Source organism: Bufo bufo, chromosome 3 (assembly GCF_905171765.1).
Source record: "Bufo bufo chromosome 3, aBufBuf1.1, whole genome shotgun sequence".
In the NCBI taxonomy this organism is placed as follows: Eukaryota; Metazoa; Chordata; class Amphibia; order Anura; family Bufonidae; genus Bufo; species Bufo bufo.
The window spans coordinates 263,843,228-263,864,898 of NC_053391.1; the positions used below are offsets into that span (position 1 = coordinate 263,843,228).

At 41.0% G+C, this 21,671-nt stretch overlaps 1 protein-coding gene across 2 annotated transcripts in view; it reads right to left on the reverse strand.

Annotated features, from left to right (window-relative positions):
• GGNBP2 (gametogenetin binding protein 2) overlaps window positions 1-21,671 on the reverse strand; it is a 350,746-nt gene that overhangs the window by 87,540 nt on the left and 241,535 nt on the right. For both annotated transcript variants that reach the window (XM_040424123.1, XM_040424122.1), the window contains exon 7: window positions 540-714. In XM_040424123.1, the coding sequence (XP_040280057.1) occupies window positions 540-714 (175 nt within the window). The remainder of the gene's footprint in view (window positions 1-539; window positions 715-21,671) is intronic.

The window sequence follows — 21,671 nt, forward strand, 5'->3', positions numbered from 1 at the left end:
CCTACATTTAGTGCGCTGCTTGTGCTGTACATAGTGCGCCCTGCGATGATGAATGGCGGGTAAAGTCTAAGGCATATTGGTATGCCTTTCGACTTTTTCCAGGGTGCGGGTGCTCACAGACAGGGCTCTGAGTGCCGCCTCTGGCACCAGTGCCATAGGTTTGCCACCACTGCCTTATGGTAAGCAATGTTGTACTCCAACACCTGAGAAGAGTTGCAGTGAACTAAGTGCAGACTTGCTGCATAACCCAAAGAGTACGAGGACATGTGTATACTGTAAATAATGAAGTGTGTGTGCTTAAGGGCTAAATTAGGGATGGTTTACATCACGTTTTAGGCCTCTGTTTGACGCATATGTTAGAAAAAAAAATAAGATACAAAAATGAAGCACACCATGTTGTATCCTGCACTTTATGGTTAACGGATGCCACTGTACGGCATCAGTCTGATGCATCCGTTAAACAGATGGGAAAAACGTAATGTGAACCCAGCCTTACCCGTATTTGACTACTCATAATTGCAAATACATTTAGTATTTACCTCAAAACTTTTACGTAATGCATCAACTCCAAGGTAGAAAAGCATCTGCCAGGTTTGCTCTTCAGCTCGTAGTTTTTGCCAGATTCGGTGGAGCCTCTCATAAAGATGGATTCCAAGACATGTTAACACTTCTTCCTGGGCTATATCAATAGTCTTCGCATGTCTTTCCCTACGTCTTCAAAGACAAGAGAGGGTGGGGTGAAGTATTATTACATTTACGGCCCTCAAAATTTTACACATACAAATACCGTATTTTCGGATCATAAGACGTAATAATCAGAGGGATAAAAATAGGGAAAAACGTGATTTTACTGTGTTTGTCCTGACACCACAGTAGTATGCCAATCACAGTGCTTCATTTATACAGCACCACACACTGCACAGAATTACTGTGCTGTGTGTAAAAATATGTGCAATTTGCTCACAGAAATGCACAGGTTACACAAGTCTGTGTGCAAGCTGTGACTCTTCAGTGAGCAGATAGCACAGACCTGTACAATCAGCACATTACAGGTGCCAGCATTCGACACACCAGAAGATTTGCGCACAGTTTGGAAAGAAAAGGATGTCTAAAAAGACAGAAAAATTGTATATTACATAGGGGTGCACCGAAATGAAAATTCTGGTCCGAAACCGAAAATTCAGGATGCCCTTGACCGAAACCGAAACTGCCTTTTTGCCCAAATACTTTTAAAATACTTTTTTTTAAATGATTTTATTAATAATTCTTTTTCATGAATGAAATTCATCTGTGGGTGGCGCTGTTATGGAGAGGGGGATCTGTGGGTGGCGCTGTTATGGAGAGGGGGATCTGTGGGTGGCGCTGTTATGGAGGGGGGGATCTGTGGGTGGCGCTGTTATGGAGGGGGGGATCTGTGGGTGGCGCTGTTATGGAGGGGGGGATCTGTGGGTGGCGCTGTTATGGAGAGGGGGATCTGTGGGTGGCGCTGTTATGGAGAGGGGGATCTGTGGGTGGCGCTGTTATGGAGAGGGGGATCTGTGGGTGGCGCTGTTATGGAGAGGGGGATCTGTGGGTGGCTCTGTTATGGAGAGGGGGATATGTGCACTGTTATGGAAAGGGGATATGTGCACTGTTATGGGCATAACAGTGCACAGATCCCTTTCCCCATAACAGTGCACAGATCCCTTTCCCCATAACAGTGCACAGATCCCTTTCCCCATAACAGTGCACAGATCCCTTTCCCCATAACAGTGCACAGATCCCTTTCCCCATAACAGTGCACAGATCCCTTTCCCCATAACAGTGCACAGATCCCTTTCCCCATAACAGTGCACAGATCCCTTTCCCCATAACAGTGCACAGATCCCCCCTCCCCATAACAGTGCACAGATCCCCCCTCCCCATAACAGTGCACAGATCCCGCCTCCCCATAACAGTGCACAGATCCCCCCTCCCCATAACAGTGCACAGATCCCCCCTCCCCATAGCAGTGCCATAGACCGATCCCCCTACCCATAACAGCCCCGGCCCTGCTGCTCACAGCAGACTACTCACTGCATCTTTATTTTACCTTACAATCGTGACGCTCCAGTAACAACTCTGCAGGCAGAGCGGAGGGCGGCGTAACGTCACTTACTCACGTGACGCACCTGCTCCGCCCACTTTATGAATGAAGGAGGCGGAGCAGGCGCGTCACGTGAGTAAGTGACGTTACGCCGCCCTCCGCTCTGCCTGCAGAGTTGTTACTGGAGCGTCACGATTGTAAGGTAAAATAAAGATGCAGTGACAAAGTAAACCGCCCGCCCGGCGCCCGCCCGCAGATGGTGGGTGACAAATCCCACACCCCATATTTTCGGCCGATATGTAACAATATCGGCCGAAGTGGATTAGGTGCATTTTCGGCCAATATTTTCGGCTGCCGGAATTTCGGTGCACCCCTAATATTACAATATCATGAAAAAAACCAACCCCTAATGTTTGTACCTAAAGAGGTACTCCATTTTAAAGAGAATGTAAGGAGAATAATAGATGCTGACAGAATGGTCATTTCATGTGGAATATATTTATTTACTAAAACACATGTTCATAGTGGTGACAACACCACAGGACCTTTACAGCTGAAATGGAGCACCTTTTAAACAGACTTCCAACACAAATTGTTTGAGGGGGACAGACAACCTCGTTAAAAGAAAGGGTTAAACATTCGAACCCCTATTTATAAGGCACTACATCATATGGAATACTATATGGAGCGGCAGTGTGCTATGCAGAGCTCCCGTCTGTAACTGCTTACTAAAAGCTCTGCATAGCACATGGAAAAAGGTCTTCTACACTTTTGCTATGCACAGCCTTTAGCGAGCAGAGCGGGCACAGGCAGAGATGACATCAGGAATTTCAGAGCCTACTGTGTGCCCTGCCCTCTGTCACACTCAGCCATAACTTATTTTGTGTCAGGCCACTTTGGCTCACACATCAGTACGTTTTCTTCAGGCATAGTATTAAATAATATAAGATAGTAGCTGCTAGACACAAAATATCCTACCTCCTGTACAGAAAGTGTGGGGTTCAATTCCCAGCTTACATCAGTAAAATATTTATTTATTAAAGGGAACCTGTCACCGGGATTTTGTGTATAGAGCTGAGGACATGGGCTGCTAGATGCCGCTAGCACATCCGCAATATCCAGTCCCCATAGTTTTGTGTGCTTTTGAGTAAAAAAAAACCCGATTTGATACATATGCAAATTAACCTGAGATGAGTCCTGCCCTGACTCCTCTCACGTACAGGACTCCTCTCAGGGTAATTTGCATATGTATCAAATTGTTTTTTTGACACAATAAAAGCACACAGAGCTATGGGGACTGGGTATTGCGGATGTGCTAGCGGTTATCTAGCAACCCATGTCCTCAGCTCTATACACAAAATCCCGGTGACAGGTTCCCTTTAACACATATCAGACATATTTCATCTAGAGTCTCAGGCCAAATTTTGCTAATCTGACAGGTGTCACTATGTGTAATAACTCTGAAACACTTTTACTTATCCAAGACTGTTTTCTCAGGACACATTGTACTTCAAGGCTATGGAAACCTTGTGCATTAAAAATCAACAAACCCTTATCTTACTGTAACGCAGCACATAATAAATTTACACTTGCTTGTTTATTGGTGTCAGCTTTGCTTCACAAGCACTCAGAAATGCTCTTCTATGAATTTTACTCACTATCAGCTCCTGTGAGGCTCTGTGGGCATTCCTTTTGCTCTGGTCACATTGCCTCTCCCCAGTCTGTTGCTTTCACATGCACCAGCACAGTTCTGCTTCCCCTCTCTTCTCAGAGATAACAAAGCCCCACCCCCACATCCTGGTACATAGCACATCAGTCACTTACATACAGACTGCTTGCATGCTACAACTTGTAATCAGCACATCTATATCACTTTCCATTCTGTACAAAGTCCATTACTTGTAGACAGCACAGCAATAGATAGTTCTGCTGATACCGTTAGAGCAGAAATCAGAATAATGGCATTATAAGAAGGATATATATATCCTTTACTGACAGCTCTCACGTGGTAACATGCAGTTTGTTCCGAATACAATATTTGTGTGCAGTCCGCACAGTGAGCTGTCACTATTCCCACACATATTAGTATAGTGTGACCAGAGGCGTAGCTATAGGGGGCGCAGAAGTAACAGTCGCTACCGGGCAAAGAAGCCTGAGGGGCGCAAAGACCCTTGTGCCACATAAAAAGACACTGGTATTATAGAAAGTATGCAAGTTACACCTCTGGCTGGACAGAAGGGGTTAGGTTAAGAATTTGGTATGGAGGAGGGGGGGGTGCAGTTTCAATTTTTGCATCATGCAGCACGAAGGTTTGAGGGAATGGGGCCCCAAGCTGAACTCTTGCACCAGGGCCCATGAGCCTTTAGCTACGTCCCTGAGTGTGACTACCACAATGCTATGTACACAGCGGAGGAGATTTATCAAAACTAGTGCAAAGGTAACTGGTTTCCTCCTTTTATTTTCCAAAGGAGCTGTGAAAAGTGAAAGGTGGAATCTGATTGGTTGCTATGGGCAATTAAGCCAGTTCTACTTTACACCAGTTTGAAAAATTACTAAAATCAAAACACTTTATTCACCCCTGTAGTCACAATGTTTTCAGCTTATTCATGGAGCCTTTTTTCAAGACATGAAAAGTTGTGACCACAGGGGTGAATAAAGTGTTTTTCTTTTCACTCATTTTTTGTGAGAGTGCTGCTATTTTTTTTATTCTTACATTGTCCTGGTTTTGTTGCCGGATCCATTGGCCTGCACCTCCATATTTATATTTGGCCTGATGTGCTGCCATTGTATATATATGTATATATAATAGGGTTTCTCCTGCAGTATATAAATCTGTTATTGGTAGTTGTGCGTGGTTTGTGTGTGTAGTATATTTATTTACTATGTTCATCTGACAGATTAGATCATGTGATACTTTTATAGACCAGGTTGTTACAGACACGGCAATATCAAATATGTGCATTTTTTTAACTATTTCGGTTTTACACAATAAAAGCATGTTTGAAAATAAAAAATAAAAAATGGTCTTAGGCAGGGTCTCTTTTTTTGCAGGAAAAGTTAAAGTTTTTATTGGTACTATTTTTGGGTACATGTGATTTTTTTGTGATCGTTTAATATTACACTTTTTTACAAAATTCATCTGATGGGTTAGATCATGTGATATTTTTGTAGAGCAGGTTGCTACAGACAAAAATAAAATAAAAATAGACTTAGTAGGTTTCGCAAAGTTTTACAAAGTAAAAGAATTTTTGAATAGAAAAAATATTGTTTTTGTGTTGCCATTTTCTGAAAGCCTTTTTTTATTTTTCTGCTGATAGTCTTGCATAGGTGCTCATTTTTTGGGGGATGAGGTGACTGATTGCTACCATTTTGGGGTACATATGACTTTTTGATCACTTGGTATTACACTTTTTGTGAGGGAAGGTGAACAAAAAACACCTGTTTTTGCACAGTTTTTATTTTTTTACTGGTTCTCCTGAAGGGGTATACCCTGGTATATTTTCATAGAGCCCGTTGTTACGGATGCGGCAATACCTTAAGTCTGTTTTTATTTTTTTATACACTTTTATACATTTATCATGGGAAAGGGGTATTATTATTATTATGAAATACACTAAAGCTCAAAAAAGCTTTTTTTTACTTTTTATTTTTGTCCCACTATGGGACTTCAACTTTTCAATCCCCGTATCAGTGCAGTACAAGAAATGCTGTATTGTACTGCATTGAACTATCAGTGTAGTACACTGACAATAGCATAGGAGACCCAGCCTGGGGGCTGGATCTCCTAGGCTTGCATAGAAGGCAAGCCCCAATGCCTCTGCAAGGCATCTGGCTGCCTTCTCAGCCATTGGGTCCCTATCACCACAGCACGGGGACCCGCTGGAGATATGGAGGGAACCCGTACCTTTCACAACCCCTGTGTATGCCGCGGTCAGTGCGTACCATGGCATACAAGGGGTTAATACCAGACATTAGTGTATTCACCGATGCCAGTGTATACAGCAGGGACTCTGCTGTCACTGACAACCGGGCCTGTGCCGCTGATTGGGCGGACGAAGCTCCTGCACCTGCCCAATCAGCACTCCGTATCTGTATGGCGCTGGGACTCAAGTCACATCCTGCAGCTCCGTACAAATATGGTAGTGGTAGCCTATGGTTTAAAGGGGTTGTGCAGGTGTGGTATATTGATGACCTGTCCACAATCAGCTGTTTGTAGAGGAGGCGTCACTATGTGAGCACTACTTCCCCTTCATTACACTGCCTGTTATCTCGGAAGAGCGGTGTAATTACAAGTACTCGCTCCTTTCACTTGAATGGAGCGAGTACTTTCTAATTATACTATGCCACCACTGCAAGTGAGATGACGGGTAGTGTGATGGCCACCCCCTCTTCTCCCAGCTGATCGGCTGGGGTCCCGTGCACAACCACTTTAAAAGTTTAAGTCAGAAATATTGAACTTATAAATTTCCATAAAAGAAAAAAAGAAAAATCATTAAAATAAATGTTTTTATAACATTCTATTTACTATAACCCAAAAAAATTATTTGGTATCCCTGTATTTAATACCTCTTGACTTTGGCTTCAGATATTCCACAGGAATTAAAGTAAAAAAGGAGGTGAATTTTTTTTTTTTTAGAATTTGAATTAATTTTTCCTCTAAACAGTATGGGCTAACAAAAAAAAGAAAAAAAAAAGTCATTTGGTTTTTGGAGGTCAGATTTCACAGAAATGGTTTTTGGGTACAACGTAAAATTCCAAAAAGTCACATTTTGGAAACTAAACTCCAAGTAATTCACCTACGGGTATAGTGATTGGTTTAAACTCCACATAGAATTTAAAAAAATTGGGACATGAAATAAAAAATATGTTCTTTCAAATAATACATAGCTTCAAATTTTTCAATATTAGTAAAAGGAGAAAAAGCACTCCAAATGCCATCATTTTTCCCCAAGTACAACAATACTCCCTATGTGGTAAAAAACGGTTTGGCCACACTGCAGGGTTCAGAAGCGAAAGAGCTAGGTGATTTATAAAGCACTGGCTGACAAATGAAAAGACAGAGGTTAAATATATATATTAAAAAAATTAAATAAAAATTAACCAATAACAGTTTTAGAAATCACATTCCTCACAGAATTTACCAAGTGTACTGAGCATTTTGACATCACAGGTGTCTGTAGAGGCTCTGGGTGAATTAATGGAACCCCCCAGAGGTGATCCCAATTGGAGAAGCTGCCCCTCGATGTATTAATTAGGGGGTCGAGTGAGAATTTTGACGGCACAGTATTATGCAGAAATTTAAGGTACATCCCGGGAAGTAAAAGTCATCCCTTAGCAGCAGAATAACTAGCAGTAGGACCTTCCTGTGGATTGGAGATAACTTTCAGCTACCGGAATACCCCTTTAATACGCAGTGGATGGTGCAAAACAAAAATCAATCTTTCTACAGATATGGCATTTGAGTGTCTAGTTAGTGCCATCAGAGACTGACAACACTTCTTAAATCGAAAGGCGGGTTCTACTGGGTAGAGGAATTCCACAAAAGTAGACGTAAACTGCTATATGCAGGGCTTAGGGAAGGAGCGTCATTTGATTTTTATAGAGTGTAGATTTTGCGGGAATGGTTTTCAGGCCCTACTTCACACTTAACCACCTCCCGTCTGCCCATTGACTATAAACGTCCAGGAGGTGGATCTCTATTTCTGATAGCACGTTTTAAAACGTCCTGCAGCTTTCCCTCCTGTGCTCTGCCCCTGTACATAGAAACTCCATGACTAAGCTCCCTCCTGACAGCCAAGAACATGGAGTCTTACCCTGAGACCTTTTTTGCTGGTCTTCAGGCTTTTGATCGCTCTGACAAGCAGTCAGAGCGATCACAAATGCATCTACCATCTCCCTCTTATTACTGCCAGTCAGAGAGGGAGATCGGTATTTAAAGTAGGCATCGCAATCATAATTCTTAACTGTAAGCCCTGGAGACCGATCAGCATGGTCTCCAGGGCATGTGAGCGCTGTAATTTCCAGTTACATCGCTCTGAAATGCTTGTACCGTCTCCCTCTCTGTAGCGCTGGCAGGAGAGGGAGATCGGTACATTCACACTCCAGCAGCGATCCCCCAGCAGCTGTTTACACTGGAGACAAATCAGCAGCATTGTCTCCAGAGCATGTGTTGTGAGCGCTGTAATCTGCAGTTACAGCGCTCAGAAAGGCTTGTACTGTCTCCCTCTCATTAGTGCTAGCAGGAGAGAGAGATCGGAATATTTACACTCACCCAGCAGCTGTTTTCACTGGAGTCTAATCAGCACGATCTCCAGGACATGTGACTGTCTGAGCCGGGAGAGTGCAGGAGCTGTCAGGTCTTTCAGAGACCTCGATCAGCCCTGCACTGAGGCTGTACAGCTCTGTATTCTGCTGTACAGCCTCTCTGGGGGTGCATTTCTCCTGTAACTGGAGCTACTATGTCAGCCCCAGTTATAGGAGAAATCAACAGTGAAAAGAAAAAAAAAAAAGTGAAGTTAAATGTCCCCCAGAGGTCTTGTATGACCTTATGGGGGACGCAAAGTGTAAAATAAAAAAAATAAAAATAAAATGTTAAAAAAAAATAAAAAAATAAGTTTTCACATGTAAAAAAAAAAATGCCCCAAGTAAGGAATAAAAAAAATAATAAATAAATAGAAAAAATAAAATAAAATATACATATTTGGTATTGCCGCGTCCGTGACGGTCGGCTCTATAAATATATCACATAATAGACCCAGTCCAATAATCACCATAAAAAATAAAAATAAATAACTGTCAAAAAAAGCCATTTTTGTCACCTTACATCACAAAAAGTGCAACACCAAGTGATCAAAAAGGTGTATGTCCCACAAAATGGTACCAATAAAACCGTCACCTCATCCCGCAAAAAATGAGCCCCTACATAAGAAAATCTCTCAAAAAATAAAAAAACTATAGCTCTTAGAACATGGAGACACTAAAACATCATTTTTTTGGTTTAAAAAATGCTATAATTGTGTTAAAGTGAAATAAAAAAAAAAAGTATACATATTAGGTATTGCCGCGTCCGTAAAAACCAGCTCTATAAAAATATCACATGAACTAAACCCTCGGGTGAACATCGTAAAAATAAAAAAATAAAAACTGTCAAAACAAGCAATTTTTGTCACCTTACATCACAAAAAGTGCAACACCAAGTGATCAAAAAGGTGTATGTCCACAAAATGGTACCAATAAAACCGTCACCTCATCCCGCAAAAAATGAGCCCCTACATAAGAAAATCTCTCAAAAAATAAAAAAACTATAGCTCTCAGAACATGGACACATTAAAACATAATTTTTTTGTTTCAAAAAGGCTATTATTGGGTAAAACTTTAATAAATAAGAAAAAGTATACATATTAGGTATTGCTGCGTCCGTAAAAATCTGCTCTATAAAAATGTCACTTGACTGAACCCCTCAAGTAAACGCTTTAAAAATAAATAAATAAAAACTGTGCTAAAACAACAATTTTTTGGTCACCTTGCCCCATAAAGTGTTATAATTAATGATCAAAAAATCATATGTACCCAAAAATAGTACCAATAAAACTGGCACCTTATTACCTAGTTTCCAAAATGGGGTCACTTTTTGGAGTTTCTACTGTAAGGGTGCATCAGGGGGGGCTTCAAATGGGACATGGCATCTAAAAACCATGTGGAGTTCCTTTTCTTCTGCGCCCTGCCGTGTGCCCATACAGCAGTTTATGACCACATGTGGGGTGTTTCTGTAAACTGCAGAATCTGGGTAATAAATATTGAGTTTTGTTTGGCTGTTAACCATCGATGTGTTAAAGAAGAAATTGGATTAAAATGGAAAATCTTCCAAAAAAGTGAAATTTAAAAATTTGATCTCCATTTTCCTTTAATTCTTGCGGAACGCCTAAAGGGTTAACAAAGTTTGTAAAATCGGTTTTAAGTAACTTGAGAGGTGTAGTTTCTACAATGGGGTCATTTATGGGGGTATCCACTATGTAGGCCCCACAAAGTGACTTCAGACCTGAACTGGTCCTTAAAAAGTGGGTTTTGGCAATTTTCTTAAAAATGTGAAGAATTGCTTCTAAACTTCTAAGCCTTCTAACGTCCTAAAAAAATAAAATGACATTTCCAAAATGATGCCAACATAAAGTAGACATATGGGGAATGTTAAGTAATAAATATTTTATGAGGTATCATCACTTTCTGTTTAAAAAGCAGAGGAATTGAAATTTAGAAAATTGCAAATTTTTCAAAATTTTTGGTAAATTTGGGATTTTTTTATAAATAAAAGGTGAAATATATTGACTCAAATTTATGACTATCATGAAGTACAATGTGTCACGAGAAAACAATCTCTGAATGACTTGGATAAGTAAAGGCGTTCCAAAGTTATTACCACATAAAGTGAGATAGGTCAGTTTTGCAAAATTAGGCCTGGTCAGGAAGGGGGCAAATGGCCCAGATGGCAAGTGGTTAAAGACCCTGAGGTACCTGTACAGCGAAAAGCCCTTGAGAGAGAACTTTGAAAATGTAAAGTTTTCCCACAGACAAGGCATTGTAATAATGAATATGTGGTTCCCAGCTTGCTCCATTTGAAACACACCACTCCCTTTAAATTGCTCATTTTGCTAGGTACGGAAACACCATAAATAAGTGCATAATCTGCTGTTTGGGTATGATGCAGGGTTTATAAGGTAAAGTCCACCTTTGGGCCACTTTCACACGGGCGTTGCGGGAACATGCACGATTTTTCCGCGCGAGTGCAAAACATTGTAATGCGTTATTCACTCGTGTGAGAAAAATCGGCATGTTTGGTACCCAAACCCAAACTTCTTCACAGAAGTTCGGGCTTGGGATCGGTGTTCTGTAGATTGTATTATTTTCATGGTTATAAAAGGGAAAATAATAGCATTCTGAATACAGAATGCATAGTACAATAGTGCTGGAGGGGTTAAAAAAAAAATATATATTTAACTCGCCTTAATCCACTTGCTCGCGCAGCCCGACATCTCTCGTCTTCATCTTAGCTGTGTGCAGGAAAAGGACCTGTGGTGACGTCACTCCGGTCATCACATGGTCCGTCACATGATCTTTTACCATGGTGATGGATCATGTGAAGACCGGAGTGACGTCACCACAGGTCCTTTTCCTGCACACAGCTAAGATGAAGACAGAAGAGATGCCGGCCTGCGCGCGCAAGTGGATTAAGGAGAGTTACTTTTTTTTTTTTTTTAAACCCCTCCAGCGCTATTGTACTATGCATTCTGTATTCAGAATGCTATTATTTTCCCTTATAACCATGTTATAAGGGGAAATAATAATGATCGGGTCTCCACCCCGATTGACTCCTAGCAACCGTGCGCGAAAATTGCATCGCATCCGCACTTGCTTGCGATTTTCACGCAGCCCCATTCACTTCTATGGGGCCTGCGTTGCGTGGAAAACACCCAATATAGAGCATGCTGCGAATTTCACGCAACGCATAAGTGATGTGTGAAAATCACAGCTCATGAAACACAGCCCCATAGAAATGAATGGGTCCAGATTCACTGCGGGTGCAATGCGTTCACCTCCCGCATTACACCCGTGCGGAATACTCGTCCATGTGTACTCAGCCTTAGGCTTTTGCAGCAGATTTTTATGGATTGCTTTATGGACACCATGTTGCTTTCAAACAGCCTCTGCTGTACCAGTACAGATATTATTTGAGATACATGTGTTTTTATTTTTCTCTTGACAGGGCTATGCGTGGGCTTTTTTTTTTTTTTTTTTCAGGATAACATGCTATCATTGGTACTACTTAGGGATACAAATTACTTTTCGGTCACTTTTTATTTCACTTTTTGGGAAATATGATAAGTGTTTTTTTTTAACTTTCTGGCAATGGTCTTGCCAGGAGGATGAGGTGACATTGTTATTGGTACATTTTAGGTCAGTGGGATTTTTTGGGTCAGTGGGCAAGGGATGATTGCCGAGCCGAACAAAAAAATGGCTGTTCTGGCATAGTTTTCATGTATTTAAACAGAGTTCATCTGACCACGTAGACCATGTCATATTTTTTTTTATAGAGCCGACATTTACTGACGCGGTGATATGTCTGAAGAACAGGAAAACAAAGAATAAAAAATGGAACCTGTAAAAAAAAATAAAAATAAAAAAAAATACCCTGTGCATCAGTTATGCACATTTGGCATCCGGTTGAGCCATTTCTCTATGAGCTATTAGATAATATATATAGCTATATATATATATATATATATATATATATATATATATATATATATATATATATATATATATAGACAGCACTGTCCCACTTGGGTGGATTAAATCACGATTTTCTATTGGAAGTGCTGTCCGTTATACATATACACACACTTATTTAATTTTTTTCAGACGGAAAAAAAAAATGCAGAGAAGGAGATAAGGTGAAAAGAGCATGTCCAGCAGGCTTAGGCCTCTTTCACACTTGCGTTGTCCGGATCCGGCGTGTACTCCACTTGCCGGAATTACACGCCGGATCCGGAAAAACGCAAGTGTACTGAAAGCATTTGAAGACGGAACCGTCTTCCAAATGCGTTCAGTGTTACTATGGCACCCAGGACGCTATTAAAGTCCTGGCTGCCATAGTAGGAGCGGGGAGCGGGGGAGCGGTATACTTACAGTCCGTGCGGCTCCCCGGGCGCTCCAGAATGACGTCAGAGCGCCCCATGCGCATGGGATGACGTGATCCATGTGATCACATGATCCATGCGCTTGGGGGCGCCCTGACGTCACTCTGAAGCGCCCGGGGAGCCGCACGGACGGTAAGTACACTGCTCCCCCGCTCCCCACTACACTTACCATGGCTGTCAGGACTTTAGCGTCCCGGCAGCCATGGTAACCACTCTGAAAAAGCTAAATGTCGGCTCCGGCAATGCGCCGAAACGACGTTTAGCTTAAGGCCGGATCCGGATCAATGCCTTTCAATGGGCATTAGATCCGGATCCGGCCTTGCGGCAAGTGTTCCGGATTTTTGGCCGGAGCAAAAAGCGCAGCATGCTGCGGTATTTTCTCCGGCCAAAAAACGTTCCGTTCCGGAACTGAAGACATCCTGATGCATCCTGAACGGATTTCTCTCCATTCAGAATGCATTAGGATAATCCTGATCAGGATTCTTCCGGCATAGAGCCCCGACGACGGAACTCTATGCCGGAAGACAAGAACGCAGGTGTGAAAGAGCCCTAAGAAGGCTCATGAGCTTGTGCATAAAATATCCGTTCAAAAAGTAAGTACAGTAGAATCATCAGGTGTAATAACTAGTTAACATCTACCCAACGTAATCCATTGTCTTTTTTTTGTTTCGTTTTATACTTCCAAAAAGCCATAACATTTTTTAACCCCTTAGGGACACAGCCTTATTTCACCTTAAGGACCAGGCAATTTTTTGCAAATCTGACCAGTGTCACTTTAACCACCTCAGCTCCCAGAGCTTAAACACCCTTAATGACCAGGCCACTTTTTACACTTCTGACCTACACTACTTTCACCGTTTATTGCTCGGTCATGCAACTTACCACCCAAATGAATTTTACCTCCTTTTCTTCTCACTAATAGAGCTTTCATTTGGTGGTATTTCATTGCTGCTGCCATTTTTACTTTTTTTGTTATTAATCGAAATTTAACGATTTTTTTGCAAAAAAAATGACATTTTTCACTTTCAGGTGTAAAATTTTGCAAAAAAAAACGACATCCATATATAAATTTTTCTCTAAATTTATTGTTCTACATGTCTTTGATAAAAAAAAAAATGGTTTGGGTAAAAGTTATAGCGTTTACAAACTATGGTACAAAAATGTGAATTTCCGCTTTTTGAAGCAGCTCTGACTTTCTGAGCACCTGTCATGTTTCCTGAGGTTCTACAATGCCCAGACAGTACAAACACCCACAAATGACCCCATTTCGGAAAGTAGACACCCTAAGGTATTCGCTGATGGGCATAGTGAGTTCATAGAACTTTTTATTTTTTACACAAGTTAGTGGAAAATGATGATTTATTTATTTTTATTTTTTCTTACAAAGTCTCATATTCCACTAACTTGTGACAAAAATAAAAACTTCCATGAACTCACTATGCCCATCAGCGAATACCTTGGATGTCTTCTTTCCAAAATGGGGTCACTTGTGGGGTAGTTATACTGCCCTGGCATTCTAGGGGCCCAAATGTATGGTAAGTTGTTTGAAATCAAAATCTGTAAAAATTGGCCGGTGAAATCCGAAAGGTGCTCTTTGGAATATGGGCCCCTTTGCCCACCTAGGCTGCAAAAAAGTGTCACACATGTGGTATCTCCGTACTCAGAGAAGTTGGGCAATGTGTTTTGGGGTGTCATTTTACATATACCCATGCTGGGTGAGATAAATATCTTGGTCAAATGCCAACTTTGTATAAAAAAAATGGGAAAAGTTGTCTTTTGCCAAGATATTTCTCTCACCCAGCATGGGTATATGTAAAATGACACCCCAAAACACATTCCCCAACTTCTCCTGAGTACGGAGATACCACATGTGTGACACTTTTTTTGCAGCCTAGGTGGGCAAAGGGGCCCATATTCCAAAGAGCACCTTTCGGATTTCACCGGCCAATTTTTACAGATTTTGATTTCAAACAACTTAGCACACATTTGGGCCCCTAGAATGCCAGGGCAGTATAACTACCCCACAAGTGACCCCATTTTGGAAAGAAGACACCCAAGGTATTCGCTGATGGGCATAGTGAGTTCATGGAAGTTTTTATTTTTTGTCACGTTAGTGGAATATGAGACTTTGTAAGAAAAAAAATAAAAATAAAAAAAGTCATCATTTTTCCGCTAACTTGTGACAAAAAATAAAAAATTCTAGGAACTCGCCATGCCCCTCACGGAATACCTTGGGGTGTCTTTCCAAAATGGGGTCACTTGTGGGGTAGTTATACTGCCCTGGCATTTTCCAGGGGCACACATCTGTGACCTGTGAAATCCAAAAGGTGCTCTTGGAATGTGGGCCCCTTTGCCCACCTAGGCTGCAAGTGTCACACATGTGGTATCGCCGTATTCAGGAGAAGTTGGGCAATGTGTTTTGGGGTGTCTTTTTACATATACTCATGCTGGGTGAGAGAAATATCTCGGCAAAAGACAACTTTTCCCATTTTTTTTATAAAAAGTTGGCATTTGACCAAGATATTTATTTCACCCAGCATGGGTATATGTAAAATGACACCCCAAAACACATTGCCCAACTTCTCCTGAGTACGGCGATACCAGATGTGTGACACTTTTTTGCAGCCTAGATGCGCAAAGGGGCCCACATTCCTTTTATGAGGGCATTTTTAGACATTTGGATCCCAGACTTCTTCTCACGTTTTAGGGCCCCTAGAATGCCAGGGCAGTATAAATACCCCACATGTGACCCCATTTTGGAAAGAAGACACCCCAAGGTATTCAATGAGGGGCATGGCGAGTTCATAGAATTTTTTATTTTTTTGTGGCACAAGTTAGCGGTAAATTGATATATATATTTTTTTTTCTCACAAAGTCTCCCTTTTCGCTTAACTTCGGGACAAAAATTTGAAATCTTTCATGGACTCCACATGCCCCTCACGGAATACCTTGGGGTGTCTTTCTTTCCGAAATTGGGTCACATGTGGGGTATTTATACTGCCATGATGGCATTCTAGGGGCCCTAAAGCGTGAGAAGAAGTCTGGAATATAATGGTCTAAAAATTTTTACGCATTTGGATTCCGTGAAGGTAATGGTGAGAGTTCATGTGAGATTTTATTTTTTTGACACAAGTTAGTGGAATATGAGACTTTGTAAGAAAAAAAAAAAAAAAATTCCGCTAACAGGCCAAAAAAAATGTCTGAATGGAGCCTTACAGGGTGGGTGATCAATGACAGGGGGGTGATCAGGGAGTCTATATGGGGTGATCACCCCCTGTCATTGATCACCCCCTATAAGGCTCATTCAGATGTCCGTATGTGTTTTGCGGATCCGTTCGATGTATCAGTGGATCCGTAAAAATCATACGGACATCTGAATGCAGCCTTACAGGGGGGTGATCAATGACAGGGGGGTGATCAGGGAGTCTATATGGGGTGATCACCTCCGTCATTGATCACTCCCCTGTAAGGCTCCATTCAGACGTCCGTATGTGTTTTGCGGATACGATCCATCCATCAGTGGATCCGTAAAATTCATACGGACCTCTGAATGGAGCTTTACAGGGGGGTGATCAATGACAGGGGGGGTGATCAATGACAGGGGGGTGATCAGGGAGTCTATATAGGGTGATCAGGGTGATCAAGGGTGATCAAGGTGAATAAGGGTGAATAAGGGGTTAATAAGTGACAGGGGGGGGGGTGTAGTGTAGTGGTGCTTGGTGCAACATATTACTGAGCTACCTGTGTCCTCTGGTGGTCGATCCAAACAAAGGGGACCACCAGAGGACAGGTAGCAGGTATATTAGACGCTGTTATCAAACAGCGTCTAATATACCTGATAGGGGTTAAAAAAATCACATCTCCAGCCTGCCAGCGAACGATCGCGGCTGGCAGGCTGGAGATCCACTCGCTTACCTTCCGTTCCTGTGAGCGCGTGCGCCTGTGTGCGCGCGTTCACAGGAAATCTTGCGTCTCGCGAGAGGACGCGCCGGCGCGTCCAGGAGGAAACAATCAACCGCCTCCAGGACGCGTCGCTGCGTTCGGCGGTGGTTAAGTGGTGATGACTTTAAAACGCTTTGACTTATCTAGGCCATTCTGAGATTGTTTTTTTTCATCACATATTGTACTTCATGACACCGGGTAAAATGAAGTAAAAAAAATAATAATTTTTATTTTATAAAAAATACCAAATTTACCAAAAATTTGGAAAAAAAAAAAAAATGCAAATTTCCAAGTTTCAATTTCTCTACTTCTATAATACATAGTAATACCTACAAAAATAGTTATTACTTTACATTCCCCATATGTCTACTTCATGTTTGAATTATTTTGGGAATGATATTTTATTTTTTGGGGATGTTACAAGGCTAGAAGTTTTGAAGCAAATCTTGAAATTTTTCAGAAATTTTCAAAAACCCACTTTTTAGGGACCAGTTCAGGTCTGAAGTCACCGAGGCTCACATAATAGAAACCACCCAAAAATGACCCTATTCTGGAAACTACACCCCTCAAGGTATTCAAAACTGATTTTACAAACGTCGTTAACCCTTTAGGTGTTCCACAAGAGTTAATGGCAAATGGTGATAAAATTTCAGAATTTAGATTATTTTTGTCAAATTTTCCATTTTAATCAATTTTTTCCAGTAACAAAGCAAGGGTTAACAGCCAAACAAAACTCATTATTTATGGCCCTGATTCTGTAGTTTACAGAAACACCCCATATGTGGTCGTAAACTGCTGTACGAGCACACGGCAGGGCACAGAAGGAAAGGAATGCCATACGGTTTTTGGAAGGCAGATTTTGCTGGATTGGTTTTTTTGACACCATGTCCCATTTGAAGCCCCCCTGATGCACCCCTAGAGTAGAAACTCCAAAAAAGTGACCCCATTTTAGAAACTACGGGATAGGGTGGCAGTTTTGTTGGTACTAGTTTAGGGTACATATGATTTTTGGTTGCTCTATATTACACTTTTTGTGCGACAAGGTAACAAGAAATAGCTTTTTTTGGCACAGTTGTTTTTTTATTTTTTATTTACAACATTCATCTGACAGGTTAGATCATGTGGCAATTTTATAGAGCAGGTTGTCACGGACGCGGCGATACCCAATATGTATACAATTCTTTTTATTTATGTAAGTTTTACACAATGATTTCATTTTTTAAACAAAAAAAATGTTTTTGTGTCTTCATAGTCTAAAGAGCCATAGTTTTTTCAGTTTTTGGGCGATTAGTCTTAACCCCTTAGGGAAGCATGACGTACCGGTACGGCATGTTTCCTGAGTCCTTAAGGACCCATGGCGTACCGGTACGTCATGTGATGTTCCGATCACTGCCGTCCGGGCCGGCTGTGATCGGAACAAGGTGCCTGCTCAAATCATTGAGCAGGCACCTCGGCTAAATGCGCCCGAGGGGTCCCGTGACCCCCCCCATGTTGGCGATCGCAACAAACCGCAGGTCAATTCAGACCTGCGGTTTGCTGCGCTTTTTGTAGGAAGACTTTAGTAGTTCCTAAAATATATATATGTTTCACCCCCCTGCACCCATGAATAATTTTATCCCGGTGGGAGGTGCAGGGGGTGTTGTGGGCAGGGAGGGTGTTGTGGGCGGTGCGGCAGGCGGGATCGCGATCCTCCGCCCGCCTCCCCTTGAATAATCGTTGGTGGCTAGTGGCATACCAGGGGTGTCAGCACATTGCTGACACCCTGGTATAAACGGCTGATATCTGTGGATGCAATGTCAGCCGTTTAACCCTTTCCATACCGCGGTCCGTACGGACCGCTGTATGGAAAAGGTTAACAGCTCAGGGAGCTCCCTCCCTCTCCCATCGGGGGGCTGCTGTGCCTTTGCAGCCCCCTTCCTTAACCTTCCCCGTCTGCGAAGTTGTGGCCACAACTGAGCAGACGGGGAAGGTTCCCATGGCAACAGGACTTCTCAGGCATCCTTGCTGTCCATGGTGAACAGATCTGTGCTAAAGGCATAGATCTGTTCAGACAAAGTGTAAGTAAAATACAGTACAAAACACTATATGGTGTACTGTACTGTATTATACAGACATCAGACCCACTGGATCTTCAAGAACCAAGTGGGTCTGGGTAAAAAAAAAAGTAAAAAAAAGTGAAAAAAAAGTGTAAAAAAAATGTAAAACTCAAAAAACACATTATCACTGATTAAAAAATGAAAAAAAAAAAAATAAAATTAACTACACGTTTGGTATCGCCGCGTCCCGTAATGACCTGATCTATAAAACCGTCATGTTTACTTTAGCCGAACTGTGAACGCCATAAAAATAAAAAATAAAAAACTATGATGAAATTGGAAATTTTGGCCCACCTTAATTCCCAAAAAAGGTAATAAAAGTGATCAAAAAGTCGCATGTACGCCAAAATTGTAACAATAAAACAGTCATCTCATCCCGCAAAAAATGAGACCCTACTTAAGATAATCGCCCCAAAAACTGAAAACTATGGCTCTTAGACTATGGAGAACACTAAAACTTTTTTTTTTGTTTTAAAAATGAAATCATTGAGTAAAACTTACATAAATAAAAAAAATTGTATACATATATAGGTATCGCCGTGGTCAAGACAACCTGCTCTATAAAATTACCACATGATCTAACCTGTCAGATGAATGTTGTAAACAAAAACGGTGCCAAAAAAGCAATTTCTTGTTACCTTGCCGCACAAAAAGTGTATATAGAGCAACCAAAAATCATATGTACCCTAAACTAGTACCAACAAAACTGCCACCCTATCCCGTAGTTTCTAAAATGGGGTCACTTTTTTGGAGTTTCTACTCTAGGGGTGCATCAGGGGGGGCTTCAAGATGGGACATGGTGTCAAAAAACCGGTCCAGCAAAATCCTGCCTTCCAAAAACCGTATGGCATTCCTTTCCTTCTGCGCCCTGCCGTGTGCCCGTACAGCTGTTTACGGACCACATATGGGGTGTTTTCTGTAAACTACAGAATCAGGGCCATAAATAATGAGGTTTTGTGTTGGCTGTTACCCTTGCTTTGTAACTGGAAAAAAAAATATTAAAATAGAAAATCTGCAAAAAAAATGAAATTTTGAAATTGTATCTCTATTTTCCATTATATCTTGTGCAACACCTAAAAGGGTTAACAAAGTTTGTAAAATCAGTTTTGAATACCTTGAGGGGTTGTAGTTTCTAAAATCGGGTCACTTTTTTTGAGTTTCTACTCTAGGGGTGCATCAGGGGGGCTTCAAATGGGACATGGTGTAAATAAACCAGTCCAGCAAAATCTGCCTTCCAAAAACCAAACGGCGCACCTTTCACTCTACGCCCCGCTGTGTGGCTGTGTAGTTTACGGCCACATATGGGGTCTTTCTGTAAACGGAATAGTCAGGGCAATAAAGATACAGTCTTGTTTGGCTGTTAACCCTTGCTTTGTTAGTGGAAAAAATTTGTTAAAATGGAAAATTAGGCAAAAAAATTAAATTCGCAAATTTCATCCCCATTTGCCAATAACTCTTGTGCAACACCTAAAGGGTTAACAAAGTTAGTAAAATAAGTTTTGAATACCTTGAGGGGTGTAGTTTATAGAATTGGGTCATTTTTGGGTGGTTTCTATATGGTAAGCCTCGAAAAGTGACTTCAGAGCTGTAGTGGTCCCTAAAAATTTTTTTTTTTTTTAATTTCTGAAAAATTTCAAGATTTGCTTCTAAACTTCTAAGCCTTGTAACATCCCCAAAAAATAAAATATCATTCCCAAAATAATTCAAACATGAAGTAGACATATGGGGAATGTAAAGTCATCACAATTTTTGGGGGTATTACTATGTATTACAGAAGTAGAGAAACTGAAACTTTGAAATTTGCAAATTTTTTCCACATTTTTGGTAAATGAGGTATTTTTTATGAAAAAAAATTTTTTTTGGGACTTTATTTTACCAGTGTCATGAAGTACAATATGTGAACGAAAAAACAATCTCAGAATGGCCTGGATAAGTCAAAGCGTTTTAAAGTTAGCAGCACTTAAAGTGACACTGGTCAGATTTGCAAAAAAATGGCCAAGTCTTTAAGGTGAAATAGGGCTGAGTCCTTAAGGGGCTAAGTAGGGTCTCATTTTTTGTGGGATGAGATGACAGTTTGATTGGCACTATTTTGGGGTGCATATGACTTTTTGATCGCTTGCTATTACACTTTTTGTGACGTAAGATGACAAAAAATGGCTTTTTTTTTTTTACACCGCTTTAATTTTTATTTTTTTACGGTGGTCATCTGAGGGGTTAGGTCATGTGATATTTTTATAGAGCCGGTCGATACGGACGAGGCGATACCTAATATGTATACTTTTTTTATTATTTATTATAAGTTTTACACAATGATTTCATTTTTGAAACAAAAAAAAATCATGTTTTAGTGTTTCCATAGTCTAAGAGCCATAGTTTTTTTCAGTTTTTGGGCGATTATCTTGGTAAGGTATGATTTTTGCGGTATGAGATGACGGTTTGATTGGTACTATTTTAGCGTACATGCGACTTTTTTTGATCACTTTTACTACCTTTTTTGGAAGGTGGCAAAATATCAATTTCATCATAGTTTTTTTATTTTTATGGCGTTCACCGTTCGGTTTAAAGTAACATGATCTTTTTATCGATCACGTTGTTACGGACGCGGGTGATAACATATGTAGGGAATTTTATTTTTTTCATTTTTAATCAGTGATGAATGTGTTTTTTGATTTTTACTTTTTTCACTTTTTTTTTGACCCAGACCCACTTGGTTCTTGAAGATCCTGATGTCTGTATAATACAGTACAGTACACTATATAGTCTACTGTATTGTATTTTACTTACACTTTGTCTGAACAGATCTATGCCTTTGGCAGAGATCTGTTCAGCACCATGACAGCAGGATGCCTGAGAATGCGTCCTGTTGCCATGGGAACC